Source organism: Archocentrus centrarchus, unplaced genomic scaffold (assembly GCF_007364275.1).
Source record: "Archocentrus centrarchus isolate MPI-CPG fArcCen1 unplaced genomic scaffold, fArcCen1 scaffold_45_ctg1, whole genome shotgun sequence".
NCBI classification, from domain to species: domain Eukaryota; kingdom Metazoa; phylum Chordata; class Actinopteri; order Cichliformes; family Cichlidae; genus Archocentrus; species Archocentrus centrarchus.
The window spans coordinates 1,888,846-1,915,084 of record NW_022060271.1 but is presented as its reverse complement, the minus strand read 5'-3'; the positions used below and the strand labels follow the sequence as shown (position 1 = coordinate 1,915,084).

At 48.3% G+C, this 26,239-nt stretch overlaps 1 protein-coding gene across 2 annotated transcripts in view; it reads left to right on the top strand.

Annotated features, from left to right (window-relative positions):
• Window positions 1-26,239, top strand: part of camta2 (calmodulin binding transcription activator 2) — a 30,873-nt gene extending 4,634 nt beyond the window's left edge. Inside the window, exons 6-26 of one of the 2 annotated variants that reach the window (XM_030725055.1) lie at window positions 869-940; window positions 2,481-2,628; window positions 2,733-2,861; window positions 2,949-3,159; window positions 3,293-4,316; window positions 4,415-5,074; window positions 5,563-5,689; window positions 5,775-5,909; window positions 17,916-18,085; window positions 21,421-21,602; window positions 21,712-21,790; window positions 22,736-22,982; window positions 23,065-23,262; window positions 23,341-23,543; window positions 23,646-23,827; window positions 23,908-24,112; window positions 24,642-24,713; window positions 24,872-24,892; window positions 25,402-25,595; window positions 25,674-25,748; window positions 25,950-26,239. In XM_030725055.1, coding sequence (XP_030580915.1) covers window positions 869-940; window positions 2,481-2,628; window positions 2,733-2,861; window positions 2,949-3,159; window positions 3,293-4,316; window positions 4,415-5,074; window positions 5,563-5,689; window positions 5,775-5,909; window positions 17,916-18,085; window positions 21,421-21,602; window positions 21,712-21,790; window positions 22,736-22,982; window positions 23,065-23,262; window positions 23,341-23,543; window positions 23,646-23,827; window positions 23,908-24,112; window positions 24,642-24,713; window positions 24,872-24,892; window positions 25,402-25,595; window positions 25,674-25,748; window positions 25,950-26,004 — 4,389 coding nt within the window. In that variant the 3' untranslated portion in view covers window positions 26,005-26,239. The remainder of the gene's footprint in view (window positions 1-868; window positions 941-2,480; window positions 2,629-2,732; window positions 2,862-2,948; window positions 3,160-3,292; window positions 4,317-4,414; window positions 5,075-5,562; window positions 5,690-5,774; window positions 5,910-17,915; window positions 18,086-21,420; window positions 21,603-21,711; window positions 21,791-22,735; window positions 22,983-23,064; window positions 23,263-23,340; window positions 23,544-23,645; window positions 23,828-23,907; window positions 24,113-24,641; window positions 24,714-24,871; window positions 24,893-25,401; window positions 25,596-25,673; window positions 25,749-25,949) is intronic. The other variant, XM_030725056.1, reaches the window with a different exon arrangement.

Sequence of the window (26,239 nt, the reverse complement as noted above, 5' to 3'; positions counted from 1 at the left end):
TCGCCGGCCGCTGATCGCCATATTACGCACAAATATCCGGGGCAGCATAGATGGAAATAGGCCAGAACATGTAGAATAAAATCCATCATCGTTTTCTGCGGTTTACTGCGTATGGTGTCTATTTTTGGAACGATGCTTCTTGTTGAATTTTATCTCCGGTGGCTTTGGCTGCTTTCCACACCTGCTGCGCTGCACTCACAGCTTGTTCCTGTCTAATATCGTCAGTAGAGTCATTTTGTGAATCGATGATGGACTGTTTGAATTGATCTGCCAGACTGGAGGAAATATCACTGCAGACCACGCAATGGTGCAGTGGTGTGGATGCCTCGGCCATCTGCGGTCAGACGGCAGCGCTCAACTATTTGAAAACCGTACGGTGGGTGTTACCCCCCTCCCCCCTGTTGTACGCTTTGTACGCTCTGGAAAATGTTGATATTTGTTAAATGTCCTTGACCAAAGTCGCACTAAAACATTTCGACAGATTTTTAAGCGCAGTGTGCCACATAAAATTGTTTCAAGATCAGTAAGCACAACAAAAATTCACACATAAGGCGCACCGGATTATAAGGTGCACTGCTAATTTTTGAGGACATTTAAGGATTTTAAGTGCGCCTTCTAGCCCCGAAAAATACAGTAGTTAAAATCATTGTCCCTGTCCTCCCTTATGATTAAAGGCAGGTATTTTGAGTTGATGGAGCACAGCTGGGTGCTTTACACACTTCTTTGGCTCTTTCTTTGCACTCAGATTTAGATCCCAGTGTGTTTCCCCACAGTAACTGCTGCCGGGTGAAAGTGAAGCAGAGTTCAGGCTTTTATTTTGAAAGGATCGTGGTGTGTGTGCTGAGGCTGTGCCGTCTCTGTGTTTCAGTGCCTGTATGGTTGCTACGTCCATTCCTCCATCGTGCCAACATTCCACAGACGATGCTACTGGCTGCTGCAGGTCGGGGTAAACACACCCTCACACAATAACACTCACACACACAATCCCACAAACTAACACACAGCACGCTGCCTCTGGGTCGCAGCCAGATGTTCTCCTCAGCTTGTTTAAAGGTACCTTTTATTTATGAGAGCTTGTGAGGGATCGTGGAGGATTAAACATCACTGAGGTTAAGTGCTGGTGCTCCCACTGCCACTGACAGAGTTCAGAGCTCGAGTTTACTCCTCAGTTTAACACAGAGTTCCTCACTTAAGTCTAATGCTCAGTTTGTTCCTAGAGCTTTGTTCCCAAATCTAATTGCTGTGTTTACTGGCCTTTACTCTTAAATTAAAGTTACAGAGTTTAGTTCCTAGTTTTCAAACTTCGGTCTCTGTGTTTTAATTCCCTTGTTTAGTGTTTAGGTCCCAGACTGAATTTTTGGTTCCTGAGTCTAGGATTTAAGCCCAAAATATTCCTTTGAGCTCCCTTTTTCCTCTACTTTCCCCCTCATTTTCACACTGGTTGCTATTTTGTCCCACAAAAATCAAGTGTGAACAGGACCATCGAGATTGCGCGTGCATGTTGTGAATGACACTGGCTGTGCCCGGTGATAGAATGCAAATTGCAGTGAAACAATTCTATAGTGCAGCGATCTAGCAGGAGAAAAAAAAATCAGTCTGCTATCGGCTGCGGGGTACATGTGTGGGGTGTGCGTCCACTTGCTGATCGGAAGGTCAGCGGTTCGATTCCTGGCTACTCCAGGTTACATGCCAATGTATCCTTGGGCAAGATACTTAACCCCAAGTTGCTCTCCGACCGTCCTGTCGGAGTGTGAATGTGTGTGAATGTTAGCTAATTAAAAGCACTTAGCTTAGTAAACATGGAGGTGCTTGTATGAATGGGAGTGCATGGGTGAATGTAAACATGTTGTATAAGCGCTTTGAGTGCTCATACTGAGTAGAAAAGCGCTATATAAGAACTAGTCCACTTGCTAACTGCAGTGATAGAGCAGTTCTGATAGATAGGAACCGGTAAAATTCTCAGCCCAGCGCAAGACGACCTCAGCATGGCGCAGAACCAGATGATCACCTGCTGGCTAGAACCCCAAGTCTCAAAGTTATTTCCTAAGTTTATTCTGCTGTTTATGTGCTAAATGAATTCTAAAGTTCCAAAGTTAACTCAGGTTTGTTGCTCAGGTTTAGTTGCTGTGTTTAGTCCCGGTGTTGAGTCGTTAGTTTCCAAGTTTGCTTTACCAGGTTTCCTGTGTTTGCTCCCAGATTTACTACTTGCTTTGTTCCTAAGTTAAGGACTCACATTTATTACTCAAGGTTAGTTGCTGAGTTTAGACCCCAGTTTACCTGCAAACCTAAACCTAATTCAGACTTGAACTTTAGACTAGTCCTCTGAAGTCGATGTGCTTGTGGTCTCTGGTGGGAGCGCCCACGGTGTCTGTCGGCAGTACTTGCCGTCCCTGTCGGCAGTACTTGCCCATACACACATGGACACACAAAATAACAGAAAAAATGAAACTGAATCGAGTCATTGTGTTTCTGCGTGACAGAACCCAGACATCGTGCTGGTCCACTACCTGAATGTGCCGTCCCTGGAGGATTCTGGGAAATGCAGTCCGCTGCTTTGTGCAGTGGCCGACCGCCATGACAGCGTGAGGTGGAGCCGAGACGACCTGCTGAGCCAGCTGAAGCCCATGTGTATGTATGAGCACAAACATTGTTGAATACTGTGTTACGCACGTTGTTATAATACAGAGAATGCGTGTTTTGTAGTACTAATGTGTAGTTTTACTGCGCTTCAGTCCACAGTATGAAGTGCTCGGTTGGGTCAGGAGATTTCAGTATTGAGGAGCTGGTTCAGCACATCCTGGACCGGCAGAGAACCAAACCACAGCCGCGCACACACACCTGTCTGTGTAACACTGCCCAGGGTGAGACATCCCACTGCATCACTGTGACATCACTGTGACATCACTGAGCAAAAATAACCACCTGGTCCTGTTTTTCTCTGCGTACAGTATCATCAGGAGTGAACATTCCCCACCGCTGTAACAGTACCAAGCATCGCATCATTTCCCCCAAACTGCCCCCCTCTTCCTGCAGGCCGTCCGCCTCACCGCTGTCCTCTGAGCTGGGGGAGGTGGGGAGGGGAGGAGGGGGAGGAGAAGCCAAACTGCCTCACCTCCAGGCTCAGAGCAGCCCGGTCTCATCCCCCTGCCCCTCCTCCACGTAAGTCATCAGTGACCTATGAGTTTCTGTTCCTCACACGCTCTGTTAGCAACGTTACCAAAGGATTCTGATTATGATCTCACTTCCTGATTGGTTGGTTGATTGATTGGTTGTTCCCGTTTGTTTTCCACAGCTCGGCCTCTTCCCCACCTCAGTCCCAACGAGCTACCGTCACCATGAGTAACCACAGCAGCGGCTTCTACGGAGACCGTCGCGGCAACCTGACAACTGTGGCGCTGCCACAGAATGCAGTCATTGTCATGGCAACTGCCGCCATCGCGGGGGAGGGGGGAGGGGGAGGCGTGGCAAGAGGGGAGGAGGCGAGTCTGAGGAGGAGCCTGTCATTCACAGGCTCTGGCCAGTTGCTGCTTTCCCCCGCCCTGCCTCCTGCAGCCGTCCAGCCCACCTCCCCTTCCCCACCAGCTTCCATCTCCTCACCTGTCCCCCCTTCCCTCCCCCCACCTCCTGTGCAGGCACCGGGCGTGGCCACCCTCTCCCTCACCCTTCTGCCCTCCCCCGTTATTGGAGGCTTGCTCTTAACCCCATCTTCCTCCAACACATCCACCTCTCTCTGCTCCCCACCTCCTCCTGCTGCCACTGCCTCCACTCCGTCTCCCCCCACTTCCCCCTCACCACCGCCACCACCTCCCTCATCCCTCCCCCCTGCCTTTGATCCCGACTCATTCTTGAACTCCCCCAAACAGGGCCAGACATATGGCGGCCCCGCTCGTCCTCCCTCCTCCTCGTCCACCCCCACCTCTGTCATGTGCGCGTCCTCCTCCCCCTTCTCTCCCCCCTCCCTCGCTCTTTCCCTCTCTCCCACCTCCACCCCTCCCTCCTCTGTGTCCCCTCCTTCCTCGCTGTCCTCCCTCTCCTCTTCCTCTGAGGTGGACAGGAGAGACTCGGCCCTCCCTCTTTCCTCCTCTCCTTCCTCTTCCTCCTCCCCACTTTCGTCTTCACTGCCCCCCTCCCTTTCCCTATCACTGTCTCCCACTTCCTCTGTGGCTCCGCCCCCTCTGCCACTCTGCCTGGAGCTTGGCTCTCTGGGGGAGTCGGAGGCAGGAAGGGAGGAGTGTGAAGAGGAGGTGAAGGACAGGAGATGTGAAGATGATGATGATGAAGGCAGCGCTCCTCCCTCTAAACTCGCTCTCCTGCAGGTGAGTCTGTGGCCAGTACATCACGGGACTAGTTTCTGCAGCAGAAGCTCGTATCCCTCCGCTTACATCCACACCTTTTTTATTTCTGTGCCTTTCAGACAGGCCACACCTCTTCCAGCTTGGCACCACGGCAGCAGACAGGCAGCACTTCCGCCTCCCTGCTCTTGGTGTGTCAGAGTCCGGCGAGCCACCCTTCCCAGCCGGCCAGTCAGACTTACCGCCAGGCTGGCGAGCAGCAGCATCCGGTGAACCCCGGGCAGCCCAGCAGTCACCTGTGTGCACCTGAAGCCCCACCCCCACCCCAGACCTCTCATCAGCCCCCGGTGCTGCAGCAGCAGTCTTCAATGTTTGCTAACAGTGACGCTAATGTGAGCCCCGCCCCCACCGCCATGGCTACTGCTATCCAGGTTAAAGAGGAGAGGAGACGGGGCTCCGACTCTGATGACACCTGCATGAGCACTCAGATGGGGGAGGAGGCGGGGCCCTGTGAACGCGGAGGAGAGGAGCTCGACATCTCCTTCGACAGCCAGTTTCCCGACCTCATCTCTGACCTCATGACCGAGGAGGCCAATCCCGTCGCAGCCGCTGTCTCCGCCTCGCCAAGCCCAGCCATGTTCCCCGCGGGGGTCCGCTACGTCGTTCCTCCACAGCCCTCCCCTTCCTCCTCCTTCCTCCCTTTTCCTCACCCGCTGCCCGCCTCGTCCTCCACACGCCTCACCTCCATCACCGACTTCTCCCCGGAGTGGTCGTACCCCGAGGTAATCATTTGCCAATAATCAGCTTCACAGCCGCAGCAGCTAATCAATAGAAAATGAATCAGTGGAGGGTAATCAGGATACTGATCAGAAAAGCCAGTGATTGATACTCTGAGCTGGAGTTCAGCTGCTCATCCACAGGAGGGCAGCAGAGGGCAGCAGCTCAAAACTGAGGCTCCCTGAGCTCGATGCTGTAACGCTCTACAGTCCACACACATCTACCTGCTGTGAGCTCGTGGCAGCACGGTGAGGGAGTCTGTCATCAGTGACTCGCTGTAAGGATGTTGTGATAAATGCTGCAGGCTGAAAGCTGCACTCACTGCTGTAGCCTGCAGTGGAACCCCTGAAACCTAAAAATCAGGATCAGGATCTCCTGGGAAGCACTAAAAAACATTCATGTCAGGAAACCTGTGTTTATGGATTTCTGTGATCATGAAATATATTGATTGTTTGAACCTTAGTGATTGCAGCGCTCACCATGTCCTCTGCAGGGTGGAGTGAAGGTGCTGATAACGGGGCCGTGGAGCGAGCCGTCGGGTCGGTACTCCTGCGTGTTCGATCAGAGCGCCGTCCCCGCCTCGCTGATCCAGCCCGGAGTGCTGCGCTGCTACTGCCCCGGTACGATTTTCCTCTTCCAGCCCGACCCTGCTGATTTAACCGTGCCTGAGACCTCATGGACTCTCCTCTGTCTCCCGTCTTTCAGCCCACGAGGCCGGCCTGGTTTGTCTGCAGGTCCTGGAGTCCGGAGGCTCGGTTTCTTCTTCGGTCCTGTTCGAGTACAGAGCGAGGAACGCCAGCTCTCTGCCTAGCTCTCAGCTCGACTGGCTCTCACTGGACGGTCAGATTCCTCTCCTCACTGTCAGCACATTACAAATAATTAACCTGGCACTAGGCTGGGCTGGTTTTATTGGATGAAAGGGTTTTTAGAGGTCCTGATAAGTCAGATTTTCTGTTAAAGTGATAGATGGACCACCAGAGGGCGATCTGCATCGGTAAACTCAATCAATCAAATATGAAAAAGGCAATTCAATCAAACTCAGCCACAGAAGAGGTTCAGAGGTCAGATGATAGTCTGACGTCGATCAAGGAAAGAAAAGCTCAGTCCGGTCTCAGAGCTGTTAGAAAAATGCCCAAATCCCAGTTTGTTCCTGTGATCCTGAAGGAACTCCTCAAGCTCAGAACAGGGAAGTGTTTGTCCTCTTAGCTACACTAACGAGAGCAACTCGAGGAAAACAGGGTAAAAAGGCCAACCGCTGCCAAGTAGGGCTGCAACTAATGACTATTTTGATAGTCGATTAGTCATCGACTAATCGGATTATGAGTCACATAATTATGAAATCAGCTTTTACATTTGGCATCACCAATGACTGTTCACTATTAAAGATGACTGTAACATACCTTATCAGCTGCAGCCATTTCTGCTTCTCTGTCTCATCGGTACAATGACAGCTGAGTGTGTTTTTTTTCCGAGTCGGATTGGTTGAAACAACCAGGGACGCAGCATTGCGGCATATTGATCACGTGACAGTTTGGACCCGGAAATGGAATTCTACATCGTCACTTAACAACTGGATTGCACATGTGTGAAGCTCGCCAGAGACAGACGGACAGGAAGACGTCTCACTCTGTTAAAATAAAAATCATCAGTAATAAAAAAACGACTATTATCGACAATTAAATTCATCAACTATTTTTATTGTCGATTATTGTCGATAATGTCGACTAATCGTTGCAGCCCTACTGCCAAGTATCTGGAAGTGTTCTGGCTCCTGTTCACTGAGAGAGGCCACATTCCCGATCCACCAGGCTGCTCATCCCATCAGGGTTAGCCTATGTAACCCTGGAGCTCGAACATCTGGTGGTTGTTACCCTCAGGAAAGTGAGAGTGATGGTGTAGCAGAACTCACGTTAGTGTTCTGGGGTTCGTGACTGACGAGGCAAACAAAGCCACAGCGTTAGAAAGGTAGGGACCGACCAGCCTGCGGGCTACCGGGTTTGCTCCTGTAATTTCCCCATTGTGGGATCAATAAAGTATCATCATCATCTTATTGTTGGTCCTTTAGGCAGCCTTCCTACACTTAGTGACACCACCATCAGACTCCATCCTGCTGGCCTGTTGGAGGACTGCATGCAAGTCCATCTGAGTAGGCTGCATACCCAGACTTCTTCAACTTGTGTAGCCAAAGAAATATTAGCATTTTGGGTCTAGTGACTGCTTTTTTACACATTGGCCTAACTAGTGACAGATCCTGGTTAATGCTGGGAGGAGACCTCTGGGATTATATCAGGAATAAAAATCAGCCAGGCAATCCTGTGGAGCTTAGCGCTGTAGCTCATGAACAAGACAGCAGCTGGAAGTTGCTTCTCTTTGTAGTTTGAGGTTCGTCCATTTGTAAAGAGCTAACATGGACAAAGTTCTAGAAAGTTGAGACTCAATAAAAATAGTTGGTATTTAATCAACAGGCACCAGTTATACTGTCCTTATGTTTATCACCAAGTGTTGTGGCAGACTTAAGACGTAATTTCAAAGCCACTCACTGGTATTAGCAGCAGGCAAGAATGATGGGCTTGACTCGTTTGCACCGTTCTTACTTCTTACTCCAGTCAAAAAAGAATCAGGTCGTAGTTTTGAGCGTTTATTTCCACCATCTTGTTCATCCAGGTCACATTTCCATCCACATACATCCGAGCTTCTCTCAGATCAGACACACATGAAAATATCCCTACAATGATCCACGTTTTAGATGGTAGCTAAATAATAACAGCATCAATCTTTACCTACAGTTGCAGCACGGTCAAAAAACCTTTTTACACCATACTTGGCTCTGCCGCTGATCCACACTTCTATTCTAACCTCTGTGTCCTAGTGAGCATGCGCAGAGCTTAGTTCAATAGCTAACTAAAAGAACAGAACAAATGGGTTTTACAGTTAAATCTAATGCCATTTAAGGCCTTACATGAGCAGTAACAGCAACAACCAACAATAACAAATGAAGAACACACTATACACCTACAAACTAAAATTGCACCATTATAAGTTCACATTGGCTCCTACATTTCCCGGCCCCTAATTGGGAGACAATATGGATGCCAATTACCAAAATAATAAACAAAGGAGCCCATAGTATACACATATGTACATTTTTACACCTTTGCACATATCAGTAGGTCTCATGAGAGTCCTTTAACGGTCCATTTCGCAGATAAGGCAGAGCTTTTCAACAGGTCTTTCCAGAGTGTTTGATTTTGTTTTGACTAACACTCTGCGAACAAGTCCTTTTGCATCTGGAATGGTCTGAATGACTCTACCTAGGACCCAAGAGTTTCTTGGAGCAGAGTCATCAATAATCATTACTACATCTCCTGAAGAGAGATTTTGCTTCACTTGAGTCCATTTCTGACGTTCCTGTAGAGCTGACAAGTATTCACGTACCCACCGCTTCCAGAATAGGTCGGCTAAGTACTGCACCTGCTTCCATCTTCTGTGCGAGTACAGATCCTCTTTTTTGAACAGTCCAGGTGGCAGCAAAGGCTGCCTTTTCAGTAACAGTAGGTGATTAGGGGTTAAAGCTTCAAGGTCATTCAGGTCCTCAGAAGATGTTGTTATTGGTCTGTCATTTATTATCGCTTCCACTTCACATAGAAGTGTTTGCAGGGATTCATCATCCATAGTCTGTTCTTTGAGTACAGCTTTCAGAATTTTTCTCACTGACCGTATTTGTCTTTCCCAACTCCCGCCAAAATGAGAACCTGTTGGAGGATTGAAAATCCATTCTACTTCCCTTTGCCGAAGTGTGTCTTGTATTTTGTTTTGATTCCAGTGTCGCATGGCGTCACGAAGTTCCCGTTCTGCAGCAACAAAATTTGTGCCGTTATCTGAACGAATGGTAGCAACTTGACCTCTCCTGCACATAAACCGCCTGATTGCATTTAGGCAGGAGTCTGTGTTCATTGTGTGAGCAATCTCTATATGCACAGCTCTTGTGGTCAGGCATGTGAAAAGTACTCCATACCTCTTCACTGTTGAGCGTCCTCTTTTAACCAAAAATGGCCCAAAGTAGTCTGTGCCAACATGTGTGAATGGTGGCTCATCTGGCTGAAGTCTATCTTTGGGCAGGTCGGCCATTTTTTGTTCTTGTCCTTTGGCTCTGACCTTTCTGCAGATGGTACATTTTGAGAGAAATTTCCTTGTGATAGAATTTGCAGTGGGGATCCAAAACTTTTGGCGTAGCTGAGACAACATATAGTTTCTTCCACAGTGTCCAATCCTTTCATGAATGTCTCTCAGTATCAGGGTGGCGATATGGGAGTCCTTTGGTATAATAACTGGGTGCATGGCCTCTGCTGGCATACAAGACCTACTGAGGCGACCTCCTACACGCAACAACCCATCTTGAAGCATTGGATCCAACTTATACAGGGGACTGCTTTTCTTTAGGTTATGGTTTCCCCTTTTCAAACTTGAGACTTCATCTTGAAAATGTTGGTTTTGACAGAACTTGATTATTTCGTGCTCAGCTCCTTTTACATCTTTGACGGTTAGACCTCCTTTACCTGTTGTTGTTATACAGCTTTGCATTTGGTCTACAGTCTGCTGTCTCTCTTGGTCAGTTTGAATGCAACCGTCTTTTGCAAGTAGTTCCTTTCTCCTTTTCCTGATTTGCATAAACATTTCCTTGAACCTTAACATCCATGCCACGGCCTTTTTTAGTTTATACCAGCTAGAGTAGTGGTGAATGAGTTTGTTCACAGAATCTGTGCTTTCAGTTGCATCGATGAGGTTTGTGATGACTGGCCTTTTCATCTCGATGTCATCCCCAGTGATCTCCAGATGTTGTGGTTTCTGTGGCCACAGACACTTTGGTTCTTGAAGAAACAATGGACCTTGAATCCAACAAAGGTTGCTCATTAATTTGGCTGCTGTTTGGCCTCTTGATGCATAGTCGGCTGGATTTTGTGTTGTGCTGACATAACTCCATTGTTTTGGCTTAGTCAGTTCCCGAATAGTGATAATCCTGTTGGCAACAAACGTCTTGAATCGGCGAGTGTTGTTTTCAATGTACTTCAAGACGGTTGTACTGTCTGTCCAGTATGCCGACTCCTGTAGTTCCATTTGAACCTCTTTCTTCAGCACTTTGTCAATGGTCACAGCTACCACTGCCGCTGTCAACTCCATTCGTGGGATTGTCATTTGTTTTAAGGGAGCAACCCTCGACTTTCCCAACATGAATGCGCAGTGCACTCTTCCTTCGTTATTTGTCAATCTGAGGTATGAGACAGTCCCATATCCGCTCTCACTTGCATCTGCAAAATGATGGAGTTGGGCTGTTGCAACATCCCCGAATCCTGCTGGTTTTAAACATCTGTTTACAGTGAAAGTAGACAGCTGTTTCAGGTCATTTAACCACGCAAACCACTTCTGGGCGAACATGTCTGGAACAGGCTCATCCCAGTTGAGTTTTTCTTTGATCAACTGTTGCAGCAATGTTTTTGCGGGAAGCGTGAAGGGAGACAGGAATCCTAAAGGGTCATAAATGGAACTTATGGTAGACAGAATCCCTCGTCTAGTACTTGGTTTACTTTGTACCATGATCCTGAACCTGAATGAGTCGGATTCTATGCACCACAGAACTCCAAGCGCTCTTTCAATTGGAAGCTCATCTTTACTCAAGTCGACAGCTCTTACTTCCTTAGCTCGCTCGTCTTCTGGTAGAGAAGCCAAAAACTCTCTACTGTTGCTCATCCATTTGGTTAGGTTGAATCCTCCTGAGGCACACAACGCTTTGAGGTCTTTGTACAAGGAAATGGCTTGAGCTGCATGCTTAACAGATGTCAAACAATCATCAATGTAGAAATTGTTGAGAATTGTATCCACAGCCTCAGACGATGCCTTGATACTGTTGTCCTGGGCCGTCTTCCTTAGAGCATAATTTGCACAAGTCGGGGAGGATTTAGCACCGAATAAGTGCACAGTCATTTTATATTCCACCATGTCCTGCTCGATATCTCCCTCAGGCCACCAAAGGAAGCGCATGAGGTTGGTGTCACTTTCAGGGACCTTTACTTGGTAGTACATTGCTTCAATGTCGGCTATGATCGCAATTTCCTCTTTCCTGAAGCGTGTTAGCACTCCAACCAGGGAGTTTGCAAGATCTGGACCCTGCAAGAGTTCACCATTTAGTGACGTACCTTGAAAGCTCGCGCTGCAGTCAAAGACCACTCGTAACTTTCCTTTTTGCGGATGGTAAACACCATGATGTGGGACGTACCAAACTTTACCATCCTGGCAGTTTAGCTGGGTTTCTGGGATTTTGACAGCATAACCTTTTGCGATCATATCCTTCATGAAGTCACTGTATTCCCGACGGAAGACAGAATTCTTTTTGAATTTCCTTTTCAGTGTTAGAGCTCTTTGCACTGTGACACTGTGGTTATTGGGCATTGTGACAGCAGCTTTCCTTGTTGGTAGCCCAATGACATAATGACCATCGGCATGATATGTAGAGCTTCTCACGCAGTTCATGAACTGCTGATCCTCCTGAGACATTTCCGCCTTATCATCACACAGACGCTCTGGAAAATCCAGATTATATTGCTTTAGCAAAAGTTGCTCTAAATTCTCCACTGAAATACGATTTACTGTAGCTTGTGAATGTCCACAGTGTTCTGAGTCCGTGTATGTGTGATCTCTAAGTGGACCATTGACTGTCCATCCAAGAGCAGTTTTGACTGCATATGGCCCATCACTTCTACTGTTAATCACTTGCCATGGTTCTAATGCTTTGTGCACATTGCTTCCAATGAGAAGCCCAACATCTGCATTAATGCTGGGTATTCTGACTTCGCTGAGGTACGGCCATTTTTCTATATCCTCTTGTGATGGAATGTTTCCTGGTGACACAGGGATGCTTTTCTGTGTGTATACTTTAGGCAAATCGATGAAGTCATTGCTATTAATCCCACTTACTTCCAAGTCTGTGAGCAAATAGCTTTCCACATGATGCTTGGGACCCATGGTTTTCAACTCCAGCGTCGTCCGTCTGCCCTGCAGGTTCAACTGTAGGGCAAGTGCATCGGTGCAAAATGTTGCAGAGCTACCTGGGTCCATAAAGGCATAAGTCTCCACTACCTTGTTGCCTTTCTTTGATTTCACCTGCACTGGTACGATAGAGAGGATGCAGCCATCTCCCGCCCCAGTATATGCACTTGTTTCAATGTTTGCAGCTACTGACCCACTTGTAGTTGCTGGATGTATGGCAGCACCTTTCTGCACCTTTTCCTCAGTCTCTTTGTCACTAGTTGAGCTACTTTGTTTAGCAAAGTGTAGCATGCTAGGATGTTTAAGAGCACAAATGTTACATGTCATTCTTTTTTTACAGTCTTTGCTTACATGGCCTTTAATTAAGCAGCTAAAGCACAGACCTGCTTTCTTGAGGAACTCGATTTTCTCCTTGTGTGGACTTTCACCCATCTTTCGACACTCTTCTAAAGTATGATTTCTTTCACAGAACACACATGGTTTGCTGAAAGCACTGCTAAGATGTGTCGTTTCACCTTTTGATTTTTGCATGGTAAGTCCTTCATTCTTAACTGGAGTAGCATTAGTTGCGAAGCTGGTACCTTTCTTTCCTTCTGGTTTTGACCATAGCCTAATGTCAAGCTTCGCTTTGTCTTTCCTTTCAGCAGCTGTACTCTCTAGCAAGTTGCCGAATAGCGGATCCATCATGACTTTAGCTTGCTTATCCACAAATTTGACAAGATCAGCAAACTTGGCTCTGCTTCCTCGCAGCTCTTGTATCTCGTATGCGTGACCCCTCCACTTCTCCATGAGTTTGTATGGCAACTTTGACACTACCACTCTCATATTGGTGGGATTGTCCAGCTCATCCATAAATTCAACATCCTCCATGGTGTTGCGACAGCTCAGGAGAAACAGTGAGAAGGCACTGAGAGCTTTTCCATCTTCTGGCTTGATTTTAGGCCATTTAAAAGCCTTTTCCATTAAAGCTGAAGCAATTTTAACTTCATTTCCATAGTGATCACTAAGGAGTTTCCGTGCCTCATGATAGCCACGATGTGCTGGCATATGTTGGCAGCTTTTAACTAAATCCCTTGGATCACCCCTAGTATATTGCTCCAGAAAATACAACTTATCTGCCTCACTGTCAGCTCTGGCGTCAATAGCATGATCAAATGCCTTTAGAAAGGACTGGAATTCCAGTGGATCTCCACAGAACAAGGGAATGTCTCTTTGAGGCAGGCGGGACAGCTGCTGGTTTCTCACAAGCAACTCTGTAATGTCATTTTGACGTTTCATCACTTTGAACAACTCACTTGTGTCTCTATTATGTTGAAGTGGCTCAGCTGCAGGTAATGAGTTTGACATTTGCTCCACAGATGACTTTGGTCTAACTGCCGGGGTGTTAGTTGAATGCATTGGCCAGTCTTGGTATCCCCGTCTGGGTGGTGATGCCTCATACCTGTGCTGACCTTCATCTTCGTCCAGTTGACTTGACTGTAATACTGCGGCTGCGGCACCAAGCTGTAATTGAGGTGATTCATACTATATATTTTAAGCCGTGCGGCAGAAGCCGCCAGTTCTGTTTGAATCGCCAGTTGTTCTTTGTCTGCATTTAACTGGGCTTCTTTCAGTGCAAGTGCCTTCTTTTCCTTTAATGCTGCTGCTTTTGCCATGAGCGCTGCTCTATTGGCCTCCTCTTTCAGACGTATTGCTGAAGAAGATGCATGTGAACTTGCTTGACTACTGTGACTGGAAGACTTGCCAGATTTTTGCTTTGCAGAAACATTCGAAACACTGTCCCTAGGAGTGACGTCCTTTTGACTTGTCTTTACCAAGTCTCTATGCAGTTTTGCTTCCTCAATCCAAGTCTCTACTCTTTTCATGAAGTCTTGACAGTTGGATACTTTGGGCTCAAACCAGAATGTTTGGTCGGCCTCGCTTTCCTCTTCTTTCAAATAAAGTTTCACTGACTGGTTCAGTTCGGTGAATTCCTCATACAATTTTTTGTAACTCTTTATTTCCTTTTGCTCAATATGTATCAGATTATCTTCATCTTCCATAAGGCGCTCTATTTGGTTGGATTTTGTAGTCAACAGTCTTAGTTTAGATCGTCTTGCAGTGATAAACTGATGCAGTTTTTCCTCAAAGCTCTTTTCTGTGGGCACGACTGCCCTCTTCTGGTCATCGTCGGTAACTGCAACTTCCGCATCCTCGTTTTGCGGGTCCGCCATTGCGGTTACAATGTTTCAATAATGTCGTGACCGATTGCAGCGGTAGAAGCGATAAATTAACCACTTAGCTTTAACACAAGGAAACGATTTCCATGGTTATCCAGATTAATATTAAGCGAATCAAGGCTTTCTGTATTTTCACCGCGTCGTCCCACAAAGCGGTATAATCCGTTTGGGCTCTGTCTAATTCCTGATCGCTCATGTCCGCAACATGGTCGCACAAAGATGCCAGAGAAAAGGTTTTTTGACTTAATGTTGTGGCAGACTTAAGACGTAATTTCAAAGCCACTCACCGGTATTAGCAGCAGGCAAGAATGATGGGCTTGACTCGTTTGCACCGTTCTTACTTCTTACTCCAGTCAAAAAAGAATCAGGTCGTAGTTTTGAGCGTTTATTTCCACCATCTTGTTCATCCAGGTCACATTTCCATCCACATACATCCGAGCTTCTCTCAGATCAGACACACATGAAAATATCCCTACAATGATCCACGTTTTAGATGGTAGCTAAATAATAACAGCATCAATCTTTACCTACAGTTGCAGCACGGTCAAAAAACCTTTTTACACCATACTTGGCTCTGCCGCTGATCCACACTTCTATTCTAACCTCTGTGTCCTAGTGAGCATGCGCAGAGCTTAGTTCAATAGCTAACTAAAAGAACAGAACAAATGGGTTTTACAGTTAAATCTAATGCCATTTAAGGCCTTACATGAGCAGTAACAGCAACAACCAACAATAACAAATGAAGAACACACTATACACCTACAAACTAAAATTGCACCATTATAAGTTCACATTGGCTCCTACACCAAGGCTCAGTCCCAACACCAGTGCCTCAATGGGTGGTTTTAGGGGGGGCTGTGCCTCAGGAAGTTGAGGAGATATAATCAGAAGGTCGATGGTTTGAAAGGTTCAAAATGCTGTGTGAATGTGACATGTATTAAAGAGCAGAGTACTTTGCCCAGTGTATATAATAAATAGTATATTAGTACCAGTCCATTTACTGTTTGAAATTAATAACATGTTAAAGTCCTTAAAACTGCCAAAATAAAACAGGTCCTGTCAACGTCAGGTACACATTGAGTAACTCGTTACTATGATTCCAGTTCACAACTGAACTGAAGCAAGATTGAATTTGATAGATTTTATTCCATTGTGGATGTTTTTACTGTAACAACAGCAGAACTAGCATTAGCAGGCTTCCTTCCTCGTGTTGAAACATGTCTTTGCTGAATGCGGTCACATGTTTGATACCTTTTCGAGATCAGAGCGCTTCCAGAACAAACCGATGTGTTCGGTTTTGAGCTCGGCCGTTTCAAAGAGAGGTTCGAGCTGTTGTCACAGCCTTGGTGTCTGTTCCACAAAAACTGTAACGTGGGCCATAACTCGAAACAGGTGTTTAAAATTCTCACCGTAGATGCATCTACTAAAAATCTCGAACAAGCTTGAATCTTAGTGACAGGTCAGAGGTCAAGTTTTCTTAAAATCTTGTGAACACAATAAGTTGGGAACAATCTCACCTTGGAGGTTCAAATTCACACCATAGATGCACACCGTTCAAGCTAGCCCCATCGAACCTTACACCCCCACTGACTTATATAACAGCACTTTGCTTGACACCCCCCCTCCCCACTTGTTTCAAATCCCTTCCAGGAGTGGGGGTGTGCTGCGTCCTACATGTTGGATCCCGGCAGCCCCTGAGCCTGAGTCACAGCCAATCAAAGACTTTAGTGTTTTGGCTGCCACATGATGGTTTTTATGAAGCCGTGTTTGAACAAGAGGAGGGAAAACTGACTTGTCAGCTAATGCTAACTATCTTACATACAGTATCAGCACAAATCTGGGCCAGAGGTCCAGTTCAGGGACTACAACGAGCAGAGGTAAAGCCCAGCTGATAGCCGCACCCCTAACACTGCAAAGCCTGTAATACAGTTTAATCCACAGCGTGGCACAGCTGCTGTGACGGGGCTGAAACAGAGCCCTGTGCTGGTCTCTGTTCCTCACAGTGGTCTCTGCTGCATCCAGGAAGGCCTCTGATGTTAGAGGTTAATCACACCTGAGGCCTCCAGCCTACCTGACACAAACATGTCTGCTGTGAAGCCGGACGTTTTAACACCTCCGGTGGATGTTAGAGGAACTGCGGCTGGTTGTTGTGGTCAGGGTGAGGGGGCAGCTGTCTGAGGGTTTCCGTCTCACATTCAGGAATGTCACACAGCCAGTGGAGACACTCTATCAGCCTCCCCTCCCTGCGGGTTTCCCAGCATGCCTTTCTGCTGTGTTTGGACGTCCTGCCTGCTCTCTCTCTCTCTCTCTCTGATCCTCGTACCGCCGCTCAGTCTGCCTCCTCACAGCGTGTCTTTGTGCGCTCCTGCACACATTAGGATCGCGTGTTGACTTATCCTGTGACATCACAGCGTACCCAGCATGCTCCTCACCTGAAGCGAGACACCCACAGACAGACAGATGATGGACACGCAGCAGCAGGATGGTGTCGGTAGGACCTACCTAAGAGTGTGTGTGTGTGTGTGTGTGTGTGTCTGTGATGGTTGTTATGGTTACATGGCTGCTCAGTAACCACGGTAACCACCCGCAGTCTTCAGAGGTAATTTTTCCCATGAATCTGTGCTGCTGTTTGTGCTTCCTGGTTACTTTGTTTCTTTGTTTAACACGTTACAACTTTATGAAGCCGTGGGTCACACGTTCTGGTTTTTAGGCTAAATACCTTTGAAACTTTAAGGTGTCGTCTGTCTGCGGAGACTCAATCAGCTCTTCTTAACGATCACCTGATGATCTGTTACCCCCCCCCCCAGCTGACTGAATCAAACATCGTTTTCTGATGTTTTTGCTCGTTAGCCTTCCAAGGTCGATCCAAAGAAACGGGTAAAATAATCAGAGCAGCTGTTAGAAAGCAGGGAGTCCCCTCTGTGTGTGTGTGTGTGTGTGTGTGTGTGTGTGTGTGGGTCAGGTCACAGTGTATCAGGCTATATTAGGGACTCTGCTTTTATTTCCTTCACACACGCTCGGTGTGCCAGGCGGCCGAGCGATTGAAGTCAGTCAGATAGTTTCCATGTGAGACACCCTGTGTGTGTGTGTGTGTGTGTGTGTGTGTGTGTGTGTGTGTGTGTGTGTGTGTGTGTGTGTGTGTGTGTGTGTGTGTGTGTGTGTGATAAAGAGGTGCTCTTTAAATAGTTATTTAAGAGCAGCCTCCTGTTAGAGCTGTCGACACAGGTTTCTGAGCTTCGGGTCTCCGATGATTGACAGCTCGTCCTTTTGTTGTTCAGTCTGCTGCAGTTTACCAGAGAAAACCCTCCATACAGGTGCATTATGGGAAGTGTAGGACTCAGGGAGTCATCCCAGATGCAGGTCTTGTCAGTCAGCGGCCCTCTTAGTGACTCTCTGGGCTGTTGAGGCTAAGTGGCATCTGTTGGTGGAGACGATGTCGTTGAACAAAACCTATAAATTGTAGTAAATGGTTAAATATGGACGAATGATATCAGTGTTTTACTTGCAACAAGAAAACATTCCGGCAGAGCCCGGAAACCTGTGCAGCTTCAGACGAGGACTCACGCTGCCTCTGCTCTTCCTGCAGATAATCAGTTCAGGATGTCCATCCTCGAGCGGCTGGAGCAGATGGAGCGCAGGATGGCAGAGATGGCCGCCCGCGACAACAACCAGCAGCAACCGCAAAATCAACAGCAGCAGCAGGGCAGCCAGCTGGCCACGCCTCCTCCTCCGCCTCCACCCACGGACCACGAACAGGTGAGGCTGCTGAAGGGTGAAGTCGGTTAGAAGAGCTCGAGTCCTCAGACCCCTGTGAGGTCACTGTGAGGTCACCGTGAACTCGCGGTACCTTCGGGGGAGTTTTCCTGCTCTGTTCCTCTACAGATCTCCCAGGCCTCTTAATTAAAGCAGAAACATCCTGTTAATGCACGTAATCAAATAATGAAATCTGATATTTAACGGTTCATCTGTAGTGAGAAATCAGAAACTTTGCTCTTATAGAAATACTACTAATGATAAACTTTATTTGTATAGGACTTCATTAATAAAGTCACAGAAAATGCATCTGTTACAGGGTTCTATTCAGAAACATTTCACAGGCCGGCGTGATCGTACAACCGGGGGTGGGGGGGGTCACAGAGTATCGAACAACCGCTTGCTAATGCTAATGGTCGCGTCAGTAGCTATGGTAGCAATCCACTGCAGTAGCTAGCTGCTGAAATTCTCAGCCTGGCATAAGGGCACTTCAGCAAGGTGATCAACCGCTGGCTAGAACCCTGTATTAACCCTTTAACACCAAACGTGTCGTCACTAACACGACGTGTTTCAAATGTCCTGCAGCAACAATTGCCGTAATGATTGGCTATGTTGGCTGTGAAGCACAATTTCTCAACTTTCAGGAACCGTTTTCATTTTTCTGATTGGACAAACGGTCGCATAATTACAGTAATGAGAAGTATGTTTGATCAGACATCTTGATGGTGATATGATCACTGTTGAAGGCAGGTATCAGCAGGTAACGGGTGTATCAGCGGGTAACGGGTGTATCAGCAGGTAACGGGTGTATCAGCAGGTAACGGGTGTATCAGCGGGTAACGGGTGTATCAGCAGGTAACGGGTGTATCAGCGGGTAACGGGTGTATCAGCGGGTAACGGGTGTATCAGCGGGTAACGGGTGTATCAGCAGGTAACGGGTGTATCAGCGGGTAACGGGTGTATCAGTGGCAGGCTTCTGTTTGGATCTCAGTGGGTGGGCTGTTTCAGACTGAGCTCAGGATAACCAGCAGAGCCTCAATCATGAGTGAACACTCAGACACACACAGAGTTAATACTTTCTTCATGAAGCTCAGAGCAAAGCCATCCAAAGCTTTAAGGTCTTACTTAGACTGAGACCTCGTAAGATCTTAAAGCCAGTATGAAATGCCACAGGCAGCCAGTGTGACTGTGCTGCAGTGATGTGTCCGTATTTCTTGGTGCCAGTTCGAGTCCAAGCAGCAGCCTTCTGAATCGGCCTGAGTTGGAAACCACTGTGATAATGGAGGTGGGAAGCTTTAGCAGACACGAGCTGAGAGAAGTGGGGATTTTTACTCTGTACGAACGCTCTGCTTGGCATTTTGGGTCAGTGAGCTGAGCTGACTGCAGGCCGGGGGCAGCCAGGGCCAAGGATGGGGCCCTGAGGAGCTGTGATGAAAGTGGGCAGCAGAGGAAATGGAGTGGATATTAACAGCAAAGTCCACCTGATTGTCTGCTGAGCGTGGAGGACTTTCTCTGTAGGAAAGCTGCAGACTGACCTCTAAGGAACAATTCACAGTCTCAGCATGCTGTCTGCTCTCTGGGACAGAAGCCCCAAATTTACACCCTGCTCATTCACATGTTTTGGCCCACGATGCACACTCAGTCCTTCCCAGACTTTCCCTGAACTAGGAGCTGAAGAAAGGACCGGTAATAGCACCACAGATCAGCTGGAAAGTGACCAAACCCGGTTTTTAAACAGAGCTCCTTCAGCCTTAAAATGAGCAGTTATTTTATTTTGAAAGTCATCTTTGGATGGCTTCTCCTCTAAAGTGATCGGGCTGCAGGCAGCGAGCGCTTACAGCTGCACGAAGAACAAACAGCGCGACCTCTGCTGAGCCGGCTCCACCCCCTCGCCCTCCCTCTGATGTCATGGGAATTTGGCAGCCGCCGCGGTCGAGTTAAAATAGCCTCGCTGTGACAGAGAGACACTTGACCTTAGCCGAAACAATCTGCTGTTGTCTCCAGAAAGAAGAGCCATCAGAGAGGCCCCGTTAACCCCGTTAACCAGTGCTCGGGCTGTTACGCAGCTGTGCGCATCTGTCAGCCAGCACACACACACACACACACACACACACACATGAACGCGGGTGTGTGAACGCTCGGGCGACGTGTCGCCATCGCCGGGAATCTGCTCGCCGTTCTACTGAGCCTCTAAATGAAAAGTCTGTGCTATAAATCTCACATCAGCAGCCAGTCTGAGCTTAAGGAGCAACTTTAAAGCTTTACCTGCAACTTTAACCCCTAACAAGCAACAGAAAGGGCAACTTTAAGAGTTTAACTGCAGCTTTAGCGCCTAAAGACTAATCCGCACCTTTAACAACACCTTTAATCCTTTTATCCAGCAACTTTACTGCTGAAAGAGCAACTTTATTCCCAAAGAGTGAAGTATTTGGCAACTTTAACAGTAATATTTACAGAAGAGCAACTTTGTTCCTTCAACAGTAAATTAAAGAGCAACTTTTTCTCTGCGAGAACAACCTTAGAGCTTTAGTCCTTCACAACAAGCTGCAGAGCCAAATGAAGTTCAGTCCCTGACGAGGAAATCAAACTTAACGAGCTTACGCTTGATTAAACTGGGAGCAGATTAAAGTTGCCACTTAACACTAATCTGTGATTGCTTAAAGAGCAACTTCAGTGCTTTCTGCCTCTGTGATCCACAGCACACAGATCAACGTTGACATCAACCTGAGGCCTCCAGCAGCAAAACTTTACTTCTATCCAAAAACAGCAACTTTACAAAAACAGCAACTTTACAAAAACAGCAACCTGCTGCAGTTTTTATCGATCAGCCTGAAAATGACCGACGTCCTCAAGCTGAATAAAAATGTGTACGTCTCCATGGAGACTGCAGTTTGTTTGCAGGTGGTAGCATGGTGTTAGCATGGTGTTAGCGTGCGTTGCTGCTGCAGCTGTCTGACAGCAGGATGGATGACTCACAGCTGGGTGGATCACAGCGACTCTCTCTCTGCCTCAGTCAGTTTGAGCCTCGCTCGTCCGCACAGAGGGGAGGGGGAGGCGTGCCTGCCTGGGAGAGTCGGAGGGAAAACTGGAGGGGAGGGAGGGAGGAGGGTATGAATGTAATGTTTCCTACCAGCTGGGGGGGGGGGGGTTATCAGCTATCATTTATCAATGTAAAGGAGCTCCCCTGTGATTGGTCTAACCTGTCACATGACCCATGAGATCAGAGCAGGGTCAAAAGGACAAAGCCAACATTACACTGTCTGATCTGTGTGTGTGTGTGTGTGTGTGTGTGTGTGTGTGTGTGTGTGTGTGTGTGTGTGTGTGTGTGTGTGTGTCAGTCTTCGCAGTGGTTTGAGAGGAGGATTGTGGGAGTGTGTGAGCGGATGATGAGGGGGGGTCGGTGGGCAGGAGGAGGAGGAGAGCGGCTTCATCACTCGGTGCGTCACCGTGGCATGACGCTGCTCCACCTGGCTGCAGCACAGGGATACACACACCTGATCCACACGCTGATACACTGGAGGTAAACGCACACACACACACACACACACACACACACACACACACACACACACTCTCTCTCTCTCTCTCTCCTGTTGCTGCTTTGTTGATGTTGTTGCTGTTCATTGCAGGAATGTAAACAGTGACAGTCTGGACCTGGAACAGGAAGTGGATCCTCTGAACGTCGACCACTTCTCCTGCACGCCACTGGTACACACACACACACACACACACACACACACACACACACACACACACACACACACACACACACCCCTATGGCGAGCCACCTGGGCCATAATTCACTGTTCAATGTTTCAGATTAAAGCAGCAACTTTCATCCCTAAAGTGCAACTTTAGTGCTTAAAAGTTGCGTTACAGAGCTCCCTGGAGAGCAATTTAATACTTTAATGCTGAAAGAGCAACTTTAGTCCTCAGATGTTCAAGAACAATCTTTAATCCACATGAATTAAATCAACTTGATTCCCTTTTTGCATGTAAATGGTAAATAAACTAGTTCTTATACAACACATTTACATCTACCCATTCACACCCATTCATACAAACACTTCCATGAGTAACTAAGCTAAGTGCTTTTATTGTCTAACATTCACACACATACACACTCCAATGGTTGCATCGGAGAGCAACTTGGGGTTCGGTATCCTGCCCAAGTATACTTTGGCATGCAGCCCGGAGGAATTAAACCGCCGCCCTTCCAATCAGTAGCTACAACCACCCCAAAGCAACTTCCATCCTCAGAGACTAAGTTGACCAACTTACTCATTAAAGATGAGTGAATGCCCTGAAGAAGCAATTTTAATCCTCAAATGAACCTAAAAGGCAACATTTTCTTAGAGTAACACAAACAGCAACATAACTTTTGTACACAACCAGCTTCAATTCTTAAAGGCTGAATCGGCTGAAGAGTAACTGTAGTTCCACATGGAACAAGCTAAAGAGCAACTTTGATGCTTAGAGAGCAATTTAATGCGCAACTTTATGCCTGATGACTGGATTTCGATGAAGTTGATTTAAAAATAATGCGGCTGTAGTGAAAGATGGAGAAAGTCGGTGATCCAGTCACAGCTGTCATCAGTTATCACACCAACATCTGGCCGCTGCTTCCTCATCTCTGTCTCTCATGTGTTCCAGATGTGGGCGTGTGCGCTGGGCCACCAGAGGGCGGCGGAGCTCCTGTACAGCTGGAACAGTCTGGCTCTGGGGATCCCCGATTCGCTGGGACGCCTGCCGCTCGCCGTCGCTCGCTCCCGAGGGCACACCCGGCTGGCCGCGGCGCTGGAGGAGCTGCACACGCAGCGTGCAATCGCTAACGTGGCGTCGAGAGACACGCACACACCGCAGCCGCCGCTGTCCCCTCTCTCCACCAGCCCAGATACAGGTAACGCTCGCACCTGCTGCCCATCATGTGGCCTGATTCCAGCTCTCTGATTGGCTCTAACAGGCTGCCCTTTCCCCTCCAGGTCTGAGCTCCTCCAGCAGTCTCCCCTCCCCCAGCGACCCCTCCTCACCCTCCCCCAGCTCCGCCTACTCCAGCGGCCCCGCCCCCATGGAGACGTCGCCCTCTTCCCCTTCTTCTCCCTCCTCCTCATCCTCACTGTCTGCCTCCCCTCCCTCCCTTCCTCTCATGTCCATGTGGGGGGAGGAGCCAGTGAGCACAGGTAACGTTAGCGTTCACTGATCTGCCATTGACTGACTGACGTGCCTGATGAGGTCACTGATCACCAACATTATCACAGGTTTGAACCCCGGCAGTTCCAGAGACTCCCCCCTCCACCTCATGGACTATGAGAGCGCCTCCCCCAGCCACGCTCAGTCGTTCGCACACTCGGCGGGGGGCCAGCGGGCGCACGTCGCGCTGGAGGAGCAGCTGCTGAGCTACAGCGAGAACGTGGAGAACGAAGGCGAGGAGGAGGCGTACCTGGAGGAGGAGGTGCTGCAGGTACACAAAGAAACACAAGTTTGTGTGTTTGGAGTAAATTTTATTGTTTTATTTTGGTCTCACATCACTCACTGTTGCTATGGTACCCTGCCCACACACCAGGTTGATATGGCAACACTAGCAGAGCAAATCATCGAGGCGACCCCAGAGCGAATCAAACAGGAGGACTTCCCCAGGGGGGCGGAGTCACTGCTCAGAGAGAGGTGGGACAACCCGGCCATACAGGACACCTGGCTGGCTACCTACCTGGAAACGGTCGACGCCCACACACACTCCCCGCCCAGGTAAGCCCCGCCCTAAAAGATGGCAGAAAAGCGTAACCATCAGAAACCATAATTATGGTAATGTGTGCATGTGCTCACAGGCGGGTGTGCCCCCCCTCGCCACTCAGCGCCTTGGCCCTGCAGAGGCTCCGCCCCCCCTCTTCTGCAGCATGGGCGGAGTTCCTCAACGCCTCGGCCAACGGGAAGATGGAGAGAGACTTCGCCCTGCTGACGCTGACGGACGGCGAGCAGAGGGAGCTCTACGAGGCCGCCAGGATCATCCAGAACGCCTTCAGGAGATACAAGGTGCACACGGCGCTGCAGGAAGCGAGGGGCGGGTGTGAGGGCAGAGACCGGGGTGTCGTCTCAGTGTGGCCTGTTCATCCATTTCTGGGAAACACAGTCCCATCATTAACTCCGCTGCTTCACTTCCTGCTTCAGTCCTGCTGGTCTCGTTTATTCAGGCTCTGAAAAACAGGCTCAACAAAACCTGAATCCCAGCCAGAGAGAACGACTGTTAACCTTTCTCTGTGGAGGTCCTACCTCGCTCTTCATGATCCAAAGTGTCTCTGCTAATAAAGAAATAATCCGAATCGCAGACGCAGGAAATCTGCAGTCAGATTACAGATTAACGGAAGTACAGATCAGGGCCCACTGCTTCTCCCTACAGCTTCATATAAAGGTCACAGCCTGTGTGCTCAAAGGTCACAGCCTGTATCAGTGTGTTTGCTCGTCAGGTCTAAAGTTTGGTCCTTTAATGGGTTTCACCTGTTTGCTACGACAGGTTAGCTTGTTAGCGTATATCGCAGCATTCTCAGCACTGTTTCTGTTCCAGGGTCGGAGGTTAAAGGAGCAGCAGGACATGGCTGCAGCCGTCATACAGAGATGCTACCGGAAGTACAAACAGGTGTGTGTGTGTGTGTGTGTGTGTGTGTGTGTGTGTGTGTGTGTGTGTGTGTGTGTGTGTGTGTGTGCGTGCGTGTGTGTGTGTGTGTGTTGACTTTGAGCTTCACTAACATAAACTAACCTGCTGTCTCTCTGCCGTCTCTCTCTCTCTCTGGCTAGCTAACATGGATAGCTCTGAAGGTAATGTGGCTGCTCGTAGACGTAGTGATGTGTAGCCAGTGTGTGTGTTGGTGTGTGTGTCTCTGTTTAACGACAGCAGGCAGTTACTTCATTAGCATCGGCTCAGCGAGCCTTAAACCCAAACCTCCTCGTGTCAGTCGGTGTCTGTTAGTTTGACTCTGGTGGTCTCAGATCAGAGCTGTGCTGACAGAGAAAGGTTAGCTCCACCGAGCAGCAAATAACACCATGTTTTAATGAAATCCAGTTTACTCTGAGCACCAAACTGAGGTCAGAGTTCACGTCCTGCTTTCTCATGTGAAACCGTTGCTGCAGTCCTTGAACATTAGCAGCATTCATGAACAGGGCGGAGCTCTGAGTTCACCTGAGTGAAGTGTGGGAGAGGTTTCTGTCCAGGATGAAACAATCTGGAACCATATCGAACTGCTTCGGCTTCACCAGACCGACATCAGATCGCTCCTTCTCTGAACTGCTTTGCCCGTACGCACTCTGACACTCTGTTTCCCCCTCAGTACGCTCTCTATAAGAAGATGACCCAGGCAGCCATCCTGATCCAGTCCAAGTTCAGGTCCTACTACGAGCAGAAGCGTTTCCAGCAGAGCCGGCGGGCCGCCGTCCTCATCCAGCAGTACTACCGCAGCTACAAGGAGTACGAGCGGCTCAAACAGGCGCCGCGAGGCTCCGCCACCCACAACCCCAAGATCAAGTAAGACCGCATCAGGGACACAGGTTAGTTCCTCAGCAGTGAGCCTCAGACACTGATCAGATACTTTCTCTCCTTCAGGGGGTCGTTTCTGACCAAGAAACAGGACCAGGCGGCCCGGAAGATCATGAGGTTCCTGCGGCGCTGCAGACACAGGTAACTGGAGGAGGGGTTTAAGGACACACAGGTAGCGGGAGGAGGGGTTTAAGGACACACAGGTAGCGGGAGGAGGGGTTTAAGGATACACAGGTAGCGGGAGGAGGGGTTTAAGGATACACAGGTAACGGGAGGAGGGGTTTAAAGAAAAGAGTCTCTCTGTGGGCTCAGTAAGAATTAGGATCTGTTTCCTGTGCACAGGATCAAAGAGCTGAAGCAGACGAGGGAGCTGGAGAGGAGAGGACTGACCACCTAAACCACTTCAGCCTCCTTCCTCCTCCCCCAGCGGAGAGAGGGACAACGGCGAGAACGAGTTCAGCAGGTTTACTCTGATGTAAAGACGGAAACCAAACGACGGACGGAGAGATGCCTTACCCCACGCCAACCCTATCTATCTATCTATCTATCTATCTATCTATCTATCTATCTATCTATCTATCTATCTATCTATCTATCTATCTATCTATCTATCTATCTATCTATCTATCTAT